Source organism: Kogia breviceps, chromosome 12 (assembly GCF_026419965.1).
Source record: "Kogia breviceps isolate mKogBre1 chromosome 12, mKogBre1 haplotype 1, whole genome shotgun sequence".
NCBI lineage: Eukaryota > Metazoa > Chordata > Mammalia > Artiodactyla > Physeteridae > Kogia > Kogia breviceps.
The window spans coordinates 86840744-86858294 of record NC_081321.1 but is presented as its reverse complement, the minus strand read 5'-3'; the positions used below and the strand labels follow the sequence as shown (position 1 = coordinate 86858294).

Here is a 17551-nt window from a genome sequence, read left to right as displayed (position 1 = left end):
GGACCCCAGCCTAAACCCAGACGGGTGGCATTTCACGCCACCCCACAGTGCCAGGGGCACACACACACACACACACACACACACACACACACACAGGTGCTTTTTTTTTTAATTAAATGAAACATTTAAAATAAAAATCTTCGAAGGGAACAATTGAAGGGAGTCACTTTTTTACCCTGTTCTTTGAGTTCTGGGAGCCTTGGATTAGCTCAGAGTTTTTGAGCCTCCCTGTGTGGGTCGGCGAGCAGAGGGGGGACAGTTACTAAAAACTCCCTGGAGTTGTGTGCATGAGGTCACGTTGGTTCACAGGAGGGCTTTTCTGGGGGAGACAATCCTTACCTTTCATCAGATCTTCAAAGAGGCTTCTCACAAAAGCTGAAGGACCTAAGCGGTTCTGTATACTTTTAGCTCCCTCCATCCACTTCTGTACAGCTTAACTTCTTTCTTCTCATTCCATTCTCTCAGCCTTGGCAGTGACAACCCCGTTAAACTAATGACGTTTGTTGGTGGAGCCCCCCAATCGTTCCATTCAAATATCAAAATAGCCAAAATGAACTTGGACTGACCGCTTGCCTCGGGGTTGCATTAAACAAGATACAGGTGGTGTATACACTGTGAACCTTTAAGAGGAGAATCTGGCACATGCAAGCCCTAGCTCACTCACCTACAGAACGCTTTTGAAAGGAAATGCTGAGGAGCTCACTCTGTAAAACACTAGACTCGCCAGCCCCTACACTTCCTCCTGATTTCAACATTGGAATTCAGTCCTATCTCCTTTACACAGTGGAAAAGTGGAACAGCACCTCTAGAGTCTGTTTTCCCGGATGGAGGGCCCATTTTGGCAGACTGTGTTTAGGACTCTCACCCAGGCTGTCACCCCTGGGTGGGGTAGCTGTTGAGGCCTCACGTTATGGGGAGAAAGGGCAGCTGCTTATTTCAAGCTAAAGCTTCCAGCTTTTCCACGCCTCAGACTATAGGCAGACAGGCTGGCCAGCCTGCACCGTCTCAGGGCAGTTGTGTGGCTCTCATGTAAGGAAAAGCATTGCTCTTGGCTTTGCTGTTGCACCTTGGTACCACCTCCTGGTCACTTTGCGGTCTCCAGTGGCCATCCCCACCGTTCCTGCCTAAACCGGGGGTTGGGGGCCATGAATGACTGCCGTTTCCTTTTTGCCTTTCCAGCTCTTTCACAGGCTGCCAGCACATGCGGCTCCTGAGGATGGGTTCATCTTCTAAAACTTGCATCAACAAGTCTGAGCCTGGATACCACTGTGTCAACAGAGAAATTATTTAGCTGGGTTCAGGCATCGTCCAGTGGTATTCGTTACGGCCTGTTTGAAAACGACAGTCATGTAAACACTTTTGGTAGCACAGAGCGGAGTCCCTGTGATGTCCAGCTTTCAGAGCCTCGGAGGTGGAGCGTCGTGCCCCCCTGTGAGGCAGGAAGCCGTGGGGAGGCTCCACCATCTGCTGTGACAAGTGACTGATCTGACACCTTCTGTCTCAAGCATCCAGGTGGAACTGGAAGCGGAAGCGGAGAAGATGCAGGCATCCCAGCAAGAGTTACTTTCTCTTGAGGAAGCTGTTTACACTCCAGACTTCAATGTGGCTGCACCACAGATCAACAGGAACCTCATCCAGAAGGCTGGTTACCTTAATCTTAGAAAGTGAGAGTTCATTGCCTGCCTCTTTTCCTAAAATCTGTGTTCCCTGGGAGTGGCTAAAAAGCACCTGTTAAGTGCCCCATCAGAGGGCGGGGGTGTGTGAGGTTGGGTTAGAGCTCCAGCCACGGCGCCCCTCCTGCCTGGGACATAGGAAGTGTCTGGGCCCAGGTCCCAAACTGCACTGAGAGATGGGGCTTGAAACAGACATGTGAGTAAGAACCCAGTCAGTGTGTAGACTTCCGAGACACCACAGGCCACCCCTCCCTGGTCACCATGGCCATTTGACATAGACTGCTCTTAACTGTCATCATCCTAGACCATTGAGACCCTTCCCCAGACCCCTGATGGGTGAGAGCAGTGTGCCGGTGATGCAGCACTGAAGCCAGAGTCTGAGGGCCAGGAAGCTTCCAGAATCATCTAGGTTCATATAAACTGAACCGCATGTTTAACCCTCGGGTTTCAGATGTTCACTATGATAAAGCGGTGCCCAGGTTTGACTGGGCCTGAGAGCAGGTGGGGTTGTTGTCAGGTGAAGTGGTGAGCTCTGACTTTGGCCAGACGTCCTGGCCTGGCTGGGCCCCCCTGCCCCGGCATTTCATCTGTAAAATAGAGCTGAAGATTGTACCTACTTCATAAAGTTGTCACAAAGACTGAGTGAGGTAATTCCTAGCAGGTATAAGCACTCAAATGTTAGCTGTTACCATTTTTGGAAATTGTAATTATTGAGGCAGGAAACCTAGTGCCCCATACATAGTCGCTACTCAGTAAATACCAAATCAAATAAATATATTTGATATCCCCCAAATGGAGGATGTGTGAAGAGGAATTGCCAGCTGTTTTCTTACCAGGTTAGAGCCTTTCAAAGGTCTGTAAAGCTCGTTGAGATCACAAGCCAGAGGTGTCCTTTAGTTCTGTACAGATAGAAAACTCCACAAGGTTCCTGGTTTTATTTGCCAGGAACTAGATTTTTCTCTTGTAAACAGCCCACAGAAGAAGCATAACATCTAGCTGGAGCAAAACCCAATCTGGTATAAAGTGCCCAGGATCCTGGGGTGTGCGCTGTGGCCAGGGTAACCCTGGTGACTCTAGACTTAGAGCAGTTCAGCTCTGTGTCTTAGAGAATTGATCTTCCAGGTTTTCAGTTCCCGATGGTGATGGACTAATTCTGTTAACAGATCCCGGCTTTAGAAGCCAGAGACTGGCTGCAGTGGGGGTGGGCACCCCCTGCCCCCACCCTGGAGTTGGCTGTGGACCGGCCTTTCCCGTCTGAGCAGAGCCCATCAGCTCCCAGCTCGTTCAAGCTAACCTGTGCCTCTCCTGCTACTCTTTGCACTTGAATTCTTTTCAGAAAAGTTTTGCTTTAATGTAAAGCAACATATTATTTCTAAAATGCTACCAATACCCATAAAGAGGCAGCAAGACTGAGGTGCCTCTCATGCCTCCTAGTACTAATGAGCTTTTCCCAACACATTTCTTACAGTAAAACAGGGCTGGTCACCACCACCTGGGAGAGACTTTACTTCTTCACCCAAGGCGGGAATCTCATGTGTCAGCCCAGGGGCGCCGTGGCCGGAGGCTTGATCCAGGACCTGGACAACTGCTCAGTGATGGCGGTGGACTGTGAAGACCGACGATACTGCTTCCAGATCACCACCCCCAATGGAAAAGCGTAGGCCACACGGGTTTTATGTGGGAGGAGACAGGTGCAGTGAGCCCACTTCTGCCAAGGGCCTCCTAGGTCACTCCTCTGTGCCAGCCCTCCACGGGGGAGGCCCCGTTCTGGGTGGCGTTGCCCTTTCGGGAGGGTGGTTTTGTGTCCTCTTTAAGCAAGCACGCAGGACCCTATGGAATCCAGCCTGCCTTATGTAAGGAGTCCCAGAGAGGATTTGTCTGTGGCTGTGGAGAAGAGGTGACCTCCGTGTGTAAGATGGCGATAGGAGCTGTTTGTCAGCGGAGACTCAGAGAGGGGTGGGGCCGTAGCCTCTCCTTGTCTGTCCTAGACAAGCCTTTGTCCACATCACGGGGTCGGGGGGCTGAGGGGGAGAGTGGGTGCCTGCCTGGGGAGTCCGCTTCCCCAGCTGACACAGGAGCTGTGAACGGGACATGCCGCTGCAGCAGTTACTCGTCAGCACTCTCCCCACATCTGCCGTGCACCTCGGGCCCAGGAGAGGCCATGTTTGCAGAATGGCAGCCGTGTATCATCACAGTGGATCCCATCCCAGTGGGACCCCCCCTCTCACTTAGAGCAGTGGTTTCAAACTGCTCCAAGGAGTTTGGAGCCCCATGAAGTGCTCCAGGCTTCACGTGCTTGGGGGAGAGGAGTGGCCCCATTCTCAGTCAGAGCTGCTCTGCTTGCATTTGCTTTCTCTGTTGGGCTTCTGAGTTGAGATTTTATTTAAACAGCAGCACATTCATGGGGGAGGGGGCAGTGTTGGTATGATGTAGACCATCTCTTCTCCCAGAATGGCAGAGCATTTTTAGACACCATCCTTCCTGTCTGGGTGATGGTAAATGACCGGGGAATGAAGCTTCTGGATTCTAGTCACAGTCCCGGGCAGTTACTTAACTCCTCTGGGCCTTGGTTCCCTCAGGTAAGAAATAGGGATAAAATCCGTGTTCCCCGCCTCCCACAGACGAGATGAGGAACAAAGGGACTGGCAGGTGTGGAGTCCCTTTAAGAGCGACGCCTTCGCAGAAGTAGAGCAGAATCATGTGTATCTTATTCCTGGCCCGCTGCATGCAGATATTTAGTCACTGAGGTCCAGGAAGCACTTACTTAGATGTACTTTATTTCAGGGGAATAATCCTCCAGGCAGAAAGCAGAAAGGAAAATGAAGAGGTAAAGGTTTTGTTTGTTTCACTTCTGTTCTAGTATAGTGGGTGACTTTGGGATTCAGCAGGGTTTTTTTTAATGTCATCTACAGTGGATATGTGCAATAAACAACATCTCCAGACAGATCTACCTGACTGACAACCCAGAGGTAATTCACAGCTGCCCTACATGCATCTCGGCTTTTTTCTCAGTGTGAAAGGTAAGCGTCCACCTCTTGGAACTGAGCCTGTCTTCCTCTGGATTTTTAGGCAGTCGCCATCAAGTTGAATCAGACGGCTCTCCAAGCAGTGACTCCAATTACAAGTTTTGCAAAGAAACAAGAAAGCCCTTGCCCCAGGTAACTAAAGGACAGGAAAAACTAGCTCGTGTGGAGCCGAACTGTGTATTAGGGGTTTCACCTGCAGCAGCGCAGTGTTCAGCCCTGTTGTACAGAAGCAGTAACTCCGGCCAGGACAGGGTAAATGCTTTGCCCATGTTCACACCACAAATGAGGGGCCGAGTCAGAATTCAAAGCTGTCTGCTTTCAATGTCGGCCTCCTTCCCCTGGGCCATGCAGCTGCAGCCTGAGCACATAGGACGTGCATTGAGTATCCTGCTAGTCAGGAGTTCTCCCCACATTTCCTATCAGCATCAACAAAATTATGGAACCAAAACAAAATTTTTTTTAAAGTAAGGAAGAAAATCACCTTTTATGTGTCCATGTTATGGTGCAGGCCTTATCATATGTTCATTTATTTCACATATATATTTTTCATATTTTCACATTTTTCATAATTGCCCCATTACACACTATTCCATTTATTATAATCGACTATTTGAATATTTAGTTTGCTTCCCCTTCCTTTGTCTGCTGTTGTCGTCTATAGTGAGCGTTTTCACACAGCTTTCCTCTTGTTTTGAATACTGCTTTAGGATTTATTCCAGGAATGCCATCTTCATGGGAGTTTCCATTTGATTAAATAATAGAAGGCTGTATTATCTGTTATGCTAATGAAAGCATGGCATCATAGGGCAAGTTGAGATCATGACTGTATTAGGCCTCCATCTTTAGTGGCATGGTAGAAAGAGTCCCGTTACATGTTTTACAGACATTGTCTAATGACTCCAGAAGAAAGTTGTCAGAAAGCTCAGAGTGGTTGAGTAACTCCCCAGGGTCTCAGCGCGGTGCAGTGTGGAGCCAGCGCTCGCACAGCCAGCCCTGGGACGCCAGGAGGAACGGCCCGAGAGAAAGCAGAGAATAGGCCGAGTCTGACGGTGAAAGAATCAGGTGCCCTGCTGCGGAGCCACAGGCAGGGGAACAGAACTGCAGGCTTTGACAAGAGGGGAGGCACAGTCAGAACCAGCTGGAAAGACTGCTGGGCGGCACCCTCTGGGAGAGAGCGGGTGGGGCAGGAGAAGGGAGGCCAGTGAGGCCCCACGGGATGTCCCTGTGGTGGTAGCTGTGAAACAGAACATGAGAACCTGAGCAAAGGGAATGAAAATGGGGACGAGGCAACAAGTCTGACACTCGAGTGCCACAATCTAAGGGTAACGGTTTACACAAAAGTAGCATGCTTGCTAAGCGCAGCTTTAAGGAAAGCACTTTATAAATGGAAATGGAAATACAGATCCGGCCAGTGGGGCTAACCTGTGAACACTGTACCGGGTAAGTGTGTCTGTCTTCTCTCTGTAAAGCCACACGAGTGTTAGAGGGACATAGTGGAGAACACTGCACTAGACTTGGCGTTAGGAGACATGGTCTTAATAACAGCTCTGCTCTGAACACAGCTAGATGTCCTTGAGTGGGTCCGTCAGCACTCTGGGCCTCTGTCTCCTCAACTTTGTGATATGAGAGAAATCAGACCACCTCCAAGGCCTCTTCCAGCTCTAAAATGCTGTCTTTCTGGGGTGTAATCAGAAGGTGTGATTGGTTTTCTAAAAAAACCAGTCTGCAGCTCAGATTTATTTATTCAGTAACTGATTTTTCTCCTCTCTTCTACAATAGAATAAGTAAATCACATTCTTAGAAAGGAACCCATAGAAGGGATACAGAAGAATCCCTAGAAAAAAAATGACTAGCCAGACAGCTGATTCAATGCAAAGATCGGAAGGGTGACAGATGTGGCTGCCAGATGATGGCCCCAGAGCAGTGGAGGGGCGGGGTAGTATCTCTCTTAGGGTCAGCTCATTAGGAATAAAGAGATGTTTTGATGACAGTGGGAGAATGAAGCAGAGAAACTCTGTTCTTGGGAACAAACTGCCGTTCACTTCCAAGCAAACTTCATGTGTGGCCTTCCCTCATTCTGCAGTTACATATTTCTAATATTCATTCATTTATCCAGCTATTCAACAAATGTTTGTTGAGTGTCCAGTATGTGTCCAGGCACTGAGCTAGACCATGAAACTTACAGACTTGTAGGAGAAGACAGGCAAAAGGTAAACAAATACTTAGTTAAAATACAGGAAAGCACTATTATGTTAAAGATGAGGGTGCTGTCATGGAGAATGAGGAGACCTATTTAGGGCCTGTCTGTCGAGATAATTAAATTGAGAAGTAGCCTCTCTTGCAAAGAGCCAGAGGTAGTGCATTCCTGATCCCAGCTGAATGGAGGCTGAATGGCAGAGAAGAGCTTGGTGTCTTTCAGGAACTGAAAGGAGATCACTGTAACTAGACAATGGTCTGCAAAGGGAGGTCATAGAGCAAGACGAGGTTGGGAGGGAGAGGGGCTGGGACAGATCATGAAGGAAGTCAGGGCAGGGGTTTGGGGAGCTGTGGAAGGGTTTTAGAGGTAGGGGTGTGTGTGTGAGAGCGAGAGAAAGAGAGATGATCCACTTTACGTTTTCCAAGGTCAGCTCTGGCTGCTGTGGAGGACACACAAGGCAGAGCTGGGCAAGCAGGTATCCAGTGAGGGGTCTGTAGCCATAGTCCAGGAGAACACGATGGTGTCCTAAACGGGTCATGGCAGAGGAGATGAAAAGCAGGTGGATTTGGGACTTACTTTGAAGGCAGAATCTGTAGGACGTTTGTTATGTGAGACGTGGAGTGGAAAGAAAGGAAAAAACAAAGGATGACCACAGTCTGGGTTGAACACCTTGGCAGTTGGTGGTGATATGACACCACCATGAAGACATGAAGAAGAGTTGGTAGTCAGTATCAGGAGTTCGGTTTACGACATAAGTTTGAGACACTTGTGAGACATTCCAGTGAGTTGTCAAGTAGTCAACTGATATAAGTTGGAGGGCAAAGAAAATGCCTGGGCTGAGTCTCTGAACTGGGAGCCCATCAGCATGGAAATGGTGGTAGAAGAGGTCAGCTAGGGAGAGGGTAGAGGGAGGGAAGTGGAGCCCGGGACTGAAGTCTAAAGAACTCCAACATGTGGATTAGAGGAGAAGGAGCCTGCAAAAAAACACTTAAGAAACAGCAAAAGAGTAGGAGGAAAACCTGTAATGTGTGGCATCAGCACAAGCCAAGAAAGGAGAATTTCAAGGAGGAGAGGTCAGTTATGTTAGATGCTTCGGGAGACCAGACAGGACGATGATCCCAAAGTGTCCATTCGAGTTGGTGACATGCAGATCACGGGTGATGCTTTAATTTGCATCATTTCACTCCTCTGTTCAGAGAGCCTTCAGTGGCCGCCTTCATGCAGAGTCAAGTTAGAGCTCACCCGATGGTGTTAACAGCCCTCTACAGCTTGGGACTCCCTTCCTTCCCTTGAAGCTTCTACTCACACCTTCTTCCAGTGCTTCACTTACTATATCATACTCCTCTCTTAACGACTGGATCATATAGCAGATGTGATTCATGTTGGTTACTGAGGCAGTGTAACACTGTGGGAAAGCACTGTACTGGCAGTGAGGAGACCTCAGTTCTTGATCTGGCTAACCCACCAGATAACTGAGTGCCTTCAGGATTACTACTCAACTTCTCTAGAGGCCTCAGTTTCCTTTTCTGTTAATAGCGGAGGTTAAAACTAAGCGTCTCTCCTTGCAGTGACCGTCTACCATTCTGTCTATTGTGCTTGTATCCATTTTCCATTCATTATGCTCATTTGTCAGATGATATTATAATAGTTCCATACAACCTATTTAGTTGACATATTTGAGAAATTTGAAATACTGATACACAAAATATCAAATGAATGGAAACATACTGAGAGTCTTCTTATGGTTCAAACAATGTAAGAAATCAAAATACTGTTACATGATTTGCCCCTCAAAGGTTTTTACACTCTAGCTGGGGAGAAAAGATTATAAACATGAAAGGTTAAATTACAGCATTCTGACACTTAAAGAGAAGAAACATGGAGGCACATGATTAATTACTACAGAACGTGCTCTACTTTTACGTGCCACAGTCTCAAAACAGTACATGTGGGCACAGTGCTAAGCTCAGGAGGCACACAGAGATCCAAGACTGTCCTCGTGGCTTGCTGAGAAGAACCACAGGACTGCAGAGGAAGGAGTGGGTCAGGCTGGCTTGAAAGGCCTAGTGGATGAGTGGCGATCCGAGTTGGTGTTTGAAGTGCAGGAGAGAGTGAGTGAGCAGCAGACCTGCGATGGAGTTGGAAATGAGAAGCACACGGGTGTTTGGTGTAGCTCTAGTGGAGGATGCATTAAGGGAGGGCAGAGGGAGACCTTCAGGAGAAAGGACAGCCAGGTGGTTGACTGCCAGGCCAAGATGTATTATTCATTCAGCTAACGTCTTTGAGTGCCTACTGTGTACCAAGTAATAAATATGATTTACCCGCCCTCAAAAACCTGTCTCAAAGGGAGAAAGATACAAACAGGAAATTAACAGGTAATATAATAATTAGTCTTAACAATGCAGAACGCTGTGCACCAGAACAAGCTATAGGTAATGTGGAGATCTGAGGGATTTTAACCATGGACGTGAATGACATTTTACGAAGATTTATTGGTAGAGTGGGTTAAATCTTCTCCCTTATCTATGTGTAAAAGTTACATCAGCATTCAGCAAGTACTCATTTGATTGTAAAAGCTTAAGGTTAAAAGGGATTTAAAAAAATTTTTTTTTCCTATTTTGTACTCCAGCCAGAACATGAAAAGTTCAGAGGTGGAAAATGACAAGATTGTTCCCAAAGCAGCAGTCATTATACCTGAAGCCGAACAACTAATTGCACCTGGAACACCTATTCAGTTCGACATTGTACTTCCTGCTACAGAATTCCTTGATCAGAACAGAGGGAGCAGGTATGGGCTAAGGGGGGTTACCTCTGGGAGAACTGAAAATAAATTTGTCTCGTGTCCCTACCCACCTCCAGAGACTATCACCTTCTGACTTAAGAGTTCTAGTGTCACGTGTCCCTTTAGCTGAAACTGTCAGGATGTTTGACTCTGGCTATTCCCCTAGGCGTATCAACCCTTTTGGTGAAACTGAGGATGACACATTTCCAGAAACAGAAGGTAAGTGGCTAGTTCTGTGTACTTATTCTTTCCCTGGCACAAAATGACCGGGGCCGTTGAAATAAGATGTGAAGTCATGTTCTAAAGAGCTTTGACTTGAAATATGAATTGAAATTATGATCCACAGATGTGTGTTCTCTGTGCAAACTCACTGGGACACATGCAGTTAGGACCGTCCTGGGATAAACACTAAGGGGAGGCCGACAGATTTCCTGCAGCTGTCGTACCATGAGCCACATCCATACCCTTTTTGTAGCTCCTGCAGAGAAATGCTGCCAAATCTAAATCTGCTATAACATTACTGCAAAACAGAGTCCAAGAGGATAAAATCTGGGTGAGTCACAGACATGCTATTTCATTTTAGAAAACCCAAAACACAAATAACTCATTCTTAAATTTGAAGATGACATGAAAAAAAAAATGGTATTTGTTCAAATTCAGATTCTGATTTTTGTTGTTTGATTTACATTCTTACAAGGTCCACAAGAGAACATGCTCAGTAGAGCTGACCATAACCTGGCTACTCCACAGAGCTGCGCTTCCCAGCAGCCACGGCAATTTAGAAGCGCTGGCGAGACCCACTTTAACACAGCCTCTCCTTGACTGAAGCCTGAGAATGTCATTAGAATGAAATGCCACTTATTTAAATTTAAAAGTAGGACTTGAGAACTGGCATTCCTTACAGCTTTAGGTAAAAAAAGAAAAAATAATGTTAATAGGCTCTGCATCATATCTGACTCTCTGCTTATATCTAGCTGACTTCTCATACAGTCCACAGTTTTTTAACTGTCTACACAAAAAACTTTCTAACTTGTAAAAACTAGCTTCATATGGGAGTAACCATTTACAACAAACATATCAGTTATATTTTCCTAATAAGTTTTTTTAATCCTTATTTTTTAGGGGCAAGGATACTCATAGGGAGGACAAGTGAAGACAAAGTAGGCTTCTTAGTTTCAAATGGTAGATAAGTGAATTATTGTTCTTAGAGGAAAAAAAAATCTTTTAAACCTTCTTCACGATCTTCCAGTTGTGGCGGCTTTTATTCAGTTTGTCAGGTTACGTACGTGCCATTATCAAGAAGCCAATACTGTCAGCTCATTAGCATCAAATAAGTTCTGCAGTCTCCCATTAGTTTATGGAACGTCATCACTGCACTTCAGTAATAAATGATGTGCATGAATTGAATGAAACCCAACATCAGGTCTTATTTTCTTCCAATACATTTTCTTCTATAAGAGGACTTTATCAGCGGGCCAAAGTAATGAATGAATTTTTTATTGTCTAGTGGAAAAGCTCTTATTTTCAGAGAAAAGGTAAGATGCATGTACTGCCACTTACATGTAGTCAACCTAGAGTTTTCATGCTAGAAGGATGTTCATGTGGTTTCACTTTATAGATGAAGAAAAAGAGGTGCTTTTCTAGTCTAATGAATAGTTGCAAACAGACAAAATGTGGACAATAGGAGATTCAGAGCTTTGGCAATGTGTGGCTTATATAAAAGCCGAGTATTCAGACGTTTTGGTAGAAAGCCCTCCAGAAAGCAAGGCAAACCCAAGGTCTTCAGCCTGTTCTCAGACCAGCACAAGTGCCTCTGGTATGTGCACTGACAGGCAGGAAGTGAAATGATCCTGAGCAGAAAATGCTCTCTTGCAGATTCTCTTTTGCAACAGATGTTTATAGTTCGGTTTTTGGGATCAATGGCAGTTAAAACAGACAACACTACTGAAGTGATTTACGAAGCGATGAGACAAGTACTGGCTGCTCGGGCTATTCATAACATCTTCCGTATGACAGAATCCCACCTGATGGTCACCAGTCAAGCTCTGAGGTACGTTCGGTTTCATTTTCAGATTTTCTTACAGCTTCGACTGATTCCCCTTTGAAAGCACGTTTAACCATCTAGAATGTTCACAGTAGAATTGTTTGATTAGATTAAGCAAAGATGCTACTCATGTTTCTGCTGTTTTTTTTACATTTTGGTTTTATAAGATACATTGGCTAGAAGAAGTGCCCTTAAAGACAAGAGCTGATATTTTAGCAACTGGTATCTTTAGTGGTGAGTGAATTCTACCCTGTTGGGCGTAAAGATGCCATCACTCGAGAGTTACTCTCTGTATCTCAGAGCTTGCAAGTGGAAGGGCTTTTGTTTTTTCTCTTCCATCTCTGAGAGTACTATTTATAAAAATTTAAAACTATGAAAACAGAACATGAGCCTGCCTGAGATAACTAGACCACCACAAGGAAAATCTGATTAATGTTTGTTGGGATGAAAATAAAGAAGCCAAGTCATGTTAACTACATGATTTGTGGTTTCAAGTAATAAGATCCGTATGAATGATGGCAAATGATAGTCAAGCTGTGGCCGCCATGGGCATTAAGACCTGCTCTGTACAATACTATAGCTACATGTAACACTTGAAACCTAACTCATCTGAATTGAGAAGTGTTTTAAGTGTAGAACACATACCAAACATTTAAGATCCCATACTATCCCCCCCAAAAAAGAATGCAAAGTAATTTTTAATAATGTGCCTAGCTGGTAATATTTTCAACCTATTAAAGTGTATTAATTTCAGCTGTTTTCACTTTTTTTGATGTGGCTGCTAGAAATTTTTAAATTACATATGAGGCTTACATTAAATTTCTGTGGGACAGCAGCACTACTTTAGAGCCTTATTCCTGACTTTGGCATTTATTAGCTGTATGAACTTGAGCAAGTTACTTAACCTTTGTGCCTCGGTTTCTTCAGCTCTAAAATGAAAACAACCATATCCACACCCCATAGTATTGTCATGAGGAATAAGTGAGCTAATACATGTAAAACATTTACAGCTATGATGGGCACATAGAAATTACTCAGTAAATGGTAGTTTCAAAAAAGTTAATTAGTACTTCAGCAAAAATCAGAATATAGTTTCTTCCATTTATTAAAATCAGTCCTTTTCATTTGTTATAAACCTTTTACTGAGAATGAGGTTCTTATGAATAAAACCTATATTTATGTAAAGATTTTCTCTAAGTATGTCCTGGACCTTTCATAGGCACTGAAAGCTTTCATAAGCTACAAAGCTTATGATAATCTTTCTTATAATCACCACCAAAAAGATCAGAGTAAATATATGTAAAAGCAATGTGAAAAACCGTAGTACATCAAATAACACTATCCCCCAAAGTGCAAAGACAACCCACAGAATGGGAGAAAACATCTGCAAATCATTTATCTAATAAAGGTATAGTATCCAGAATATATAAAGAACTCTCACAAATCAACAAAGAAAAAACCCAGTTAAGAAATGGATGAAACCCAGTTAAGAAATGGAAGAATGTCTACTTGAGTTGACATTCCTCCAAAGATATATAATTGGCCAACAAGCACATGAAGAGATGCTCAGTGTCGAGTCACTAGGGCAATGCAAATCAAATCCAGAACCACTTCACACCCACTAGTATGGCTATGGATTTTTTTTTTTTTTTTTTAAAGAAAGTAACAGGTGTTATTAGCAAGGATGTGGAGAAATTGGAACCCATTGCTGGTGGCCATATAACATTGTTCAGCCACTGTGGGAAATAATTTGGCAGTTCCTCTGTAACTTAAACATAGAATTCCATTCCTGGGTAGATACCCAAAAGAACTGAAAACAAGTGTTCATATAATAGTACTATTCGCAATAGCCAAAAGGTAGAAATAATCCAAATGTCCATCAAAAGATGCACAGATAAAACAAAATGTGGTATATACATGCAGTGGGGTATTATTCAGCCTTAAAAAGGAATGAAGTACTGGTACATATTACAACATGGATGAGCCTTTAAAACATTATGCTAATTGAAAGACACAAAAAGCCATATATATTGTATGATCATGTATATGAAATATCTAGAATAGGCAATCTATAGAGACAAAGCAGGTTAGTGAGAAGCTGCCAAAAGCTGAGAAGAAAATAGAATGGGAAGTGACTGCTTTAACAGGTACGGAGCTTCCTTCTGAGGTGCTGAAGATGTTCTGGAACTGGATAGTGGTGATGGTTGTACAATGCTGTGATGTGTTAAATATCAATAATGGTAAATTTTACCATACATACCCTTGTATGGGAATTCATGTTGTGAGACAATTTAGAAGTCACACAGAAAATCAGATCTTAAGCAAATCCAGGTTACCTGATGTAGACAGCAAACTTAAAAGTTACTCACAAAATATGATACGAATGGTTTAAATCTTCATTTATAGAAAAATTTTACAAAATATTTAAAGTTATCCCAACTTGAGGGAAATTGATGATGTAAACTTTAAAAATCATTAAATTCATACTCATTAATAGGGAGATAAATAAAAATTTATTTAGCTTTGTACCTTAAAATTCCATACACATTTTCTTGTTTTCGTAACCACCTCTTTGAAATATGGAGGTTCTTATCCCAATTTTACAAAGCAGTTGAGAGAAGTCAGGGTGACTTACACAAGATCATAAAGTAAGTAGCCAGGCTGGAATTCAGTCTAAAGCCCTCTGATTATAAAAACCATGCTTTAACAAGTATAACTGCATACCTTTCAAACTGTAACCATTTGGGGGGGGACAGCTTTACTGAGGTATAACTTACATACTGTACAGTTCACCCCTTTAGAGAGTTTTTTAGTATATTCAGATTTGTGCAACCATCACCACAAACAGCTTAGAACATTCCATCGTCCCCCCAAAGAAAACCCATACCTGTTAGTAGTTATTCCCTTTCCCCTGCAGCCTGCTCAGCCCCAGCCACTAATCTCTCTGTTTCTATAGCTTTGCCTATTCTGGACATTTCATATAAACAGAATTATAACCATCTTTTTAACAGATTTTTTGCTTTCACTTACAAAACTTACAGCAAATCAATAATTATATACACAATACCATGTGTTAGAAAGTAGAAATGTTTATCTATATATAAAATAACAGTAAATTCTCTAATGCAGTTAATTTTCTCAGAGACACTGATGATGCTTAAAATGTTGTTAAGGAATTTATTTAGGGGCTTCCCTGGTGGCGCAGTGGTTGAGAGTCCGCCTGCCGATGCAGGGGACACGGGTTCGTGCCCCGGTCCGGGAGGATCCAACGTGCCGCGGAGCGGCTGGGCCTGCGCGTCCGGAGCCTGTGCTCCGCAGCGGGAGAGGCCACAACAGTGAGAGGCCCGCGTACCACAAAAAAAAAAACAAAAAAACAAAACAAAACAAAACAAAAATTTATTTAGAATACCTTCTTAAAGTTACTCCTCCTACACCCAAACTGATAGGGAATAGTTTTAAGATCCTTTCACTGTTGTCTCACCTCTACCCCATGTTTTTTAAAAAAATTGTTAAACTTAGAAGTATCCATTTATCCAGTACTTTAAGGGAAACAGACTGATAGTAAGTGCTGAGATGGAGGCTGTATGGAGTAAGATCCATCCACATTAATTTTCTGGAGAATTTTCTAGAGAATTATAATGCAGCCTTTTTGGATAAGCACTAAAATACTGTGAAATTCTCTATTTACTATAATCTTCCATTAAAGATATCCTGAGGGGGCTTCCCTGGTGGCGCAGTGGTTGAGAGTCCGCCTGCCGATGCAGGGCACACGGGTTCGTGCCCCGGTCCGGGAAGATCCCACATGCCGTGGAGCGGCTGGGCCCGTGAGCCATGGCCGCTGAGCCTGCGCGTCCAGAGCCTGTGCTCCGCCACGGGAGAGGCCACAACAGTGAGAGGCCCGCGTACCGAAAAAAAAAAAAAAAAAAAAAAAAAATACCCTGAGGTTTAACTACACAGGTTCAGCAAAGGCAGAAATCATGGCACATGCTCCCTTTGGATGTCACATGGAGCGATCTCACCTCACCCTCAACCAGGTCTTATATTTTCATATTTTGAGGGGTTTTGTGTGATTTTATTCTGAACTTGTACAAACTCATCTAAGGGTATTATTTTATCCAACATTTGTGACAGTGAATCTCTTAAAATTTCAGGTTGATAGATCCTCAGACTCAAGTGACAAGGGCCAATGTAAGTACCCTCATGCATGCAAATTTTAGTGATTACTCCTTAATTCACCTTTGTAGCCACCTGAAACACAAAGTAGGCACTTAGTAAATTTTACTTGCCAAATTAAATGTCATCACTAATAGTGCACTTTTTTCATGACTTTTGCCATGGAGAATGATCTTGTCTGTTTTTTCATTCCAGTTTGTTGTGTGATATTAGGTCTATTCCTATCTTTTTCTAGTTTGAACTCACCAGCGTCACCCAGTTTGCTGCTCATCAAGAAAACAAGAGACTGGTTGGCTTTGTGGTCCGCATGCCCGAATCCACAGGCGGAGAGTCCCTGAGCGCATATGTTTTTGAAAGCAACTCAGAAGGCGAAAAGGTCTTATTTTCTTCATCTTAAGATTCCATAATATTTCAGCCCAAACAAAGATACACAAGCCCCCTGGATATTTAGTTGACTATTCTTCAGGTCCCCATTGAGTAGTTTAGATAATAATATCTCCTAGTAAGGCCCCACTGAAAGAAAACTGGAGTATAATTTCCTTATGGAAAATACATATCAACCAAAATAGAGTGAATGAAGAACTTTAATGGTGAAAATGTGTTTAGTAGAGCTATCAGGAAATGTTTAAAGCAGTTCCCCCTCAAATTTATTCTTTTTTAAAAAATTAAAGCAAAAGTTACAATGGAGAAAATCTATTCTCAGAGAGCAAACCAAGGAAGCAGATGTCAGGAAAGTACATCTAAACTGTTCTTTCTTTAGTATGAAAAACTGCATTCACTACTTAGAATTAATCAGAATGAATCAACCCTTCTTTTAGGAAATATCTGTTTACCACTGTGTATGAACGTGCAGTGGTTAAATATGGTTAAGAGAGAAAGGGAAAAAGTATCCCGGTAAGAACTTTAAACAATTTAATACCTTCAGTTTTCACTTAACCTGGATATTTTTTGTACGCACAAACCGGCAACAGGAGACCAGGACAGGTGGACGCTAGTGTTCAGAGCCCTGTGTGATGAGTCTCCTAGAGCCAGGTCCTCTGTCCCCATGCTGACGTGAGCAAACAGTGACCTCGTTGTACTCTCATAATCACATTACTTTCTAAAATTCTTTATCCTTTTCTGCCTTTGCCAAACACTACTTTTCTTGTCTTTTGCAGATATGTTATGCTATTAATTTGGGAAAAGAAATCACTGAGGTTCAGAAGGTAAGATGCATTTTAGTGCTGGTTTAACAGAACTCAAAAGGCTACCTTTACACTTATTTCTCTCAAAAGGAGAAATGATGCTCACTAGGCAGGGTGGCCAAGGTTGGGATTTCCTTTTAAGCCTTCTAACTACCACGCGTTTTTGATCAGCTAGTTCCACGGTCACTGGTAACACGTAGAGTTCTTAGCTGCACCTCCTACTGTTTTATCAGTTTTTTGTTTGCTGCTGTTGTTGGGTAGACTTCCTTTCTTTCAAATGAAGCTGGTACAAACCTCAGCATCTACCACGCACTCTAAGGCCCTACTCCTGAGAGTGGTCACACACCCAGCAACACTGAGATGTTACCTGGAAAGCTTGTTGGAAATGAAGACTCTCAGACCTGTCTGTCAGCAATTTGCAGTCTTTCATTTACCCAACTCATTCTTTTTTTTTTTTTTGCGGTATGCGGGC

At 43.6% G+C, this 17551-nt stretch overlaps 2 protein-coding genes across 6 annotated transcripts in view; one reads left to right on the top strand and one right to left on the bottom strand.

Moving 5' to 3' along the window:
• The window catches only part of APPL2 (adaptor protein, phosphotyrosine interacting with PH domain and leucine zipper 2), a 54141-nt gene that overhangs the window by 34414 nt on the left and 2176 nt on the right, over positions 1 to 17551 (top strand). For all 3 annotated transcript variants that reach the window (XM_059081750.2, XM_059081751.2, XM_067010022.1), the window contains 11 exons: positions 1506 to 1664; positions 3142 to 3330; positions 4458 to 4500; positions 4586 to 4642; positions 4743 to 4831; positions 9526 to 9684; positions 9845 to 9897; positions 11554 to 11728; positions 15874 to 15910; positions 16131 to 16271; positions 17053 to 17100. In XM_059081750.2, coding sequence (XP_058937733.1) covers positions 1506 to 1664; positions 3142 to 3330; positions 4458 to 4500; positions 4586 to 4642; positions 4743 to 4831; positions 9526 to 9684; positions 9845 to 9897; positions 11554 to 11728; positions 15874 to 15910; positions 16131 to 16271; positions 17053 to 17100 — 1150 coding nt within the window. The remainder of the gene's footprint in view (positions 1 to 1505; positions 1665 to 3141; positions 3331 to 4457; positions 4501 to 4585; positions 4643 to 4742; positions 4832 to 9525; positions 9685 to 9844; positions 9898 to 11553; positions 11729 to 15873; positions 15911 to 16130; positions 16272 to 17052; positions 17101 to 17551) is intronic.
• The window catches only part of WASHC4 (WASH complex subunit 4), a 74404-nt gene continuing 66369 nt past the window's right edge, over positions 9517 to 17551 (bottom strand). The window contains exon 36 of one of the 3 annotated variants that reach the window (XR_010835904.1): positions 9517 to 11799. The gene's annotated coding sequence lies outside the window, so the exon portion shown is untranslated. The remainder of the gene's footprint in view (positions 11800 to 17551) is intronic. The other 2 variants (XM_067010021.1, XR_010835901.1) reach the window with 2 other exon arrangements.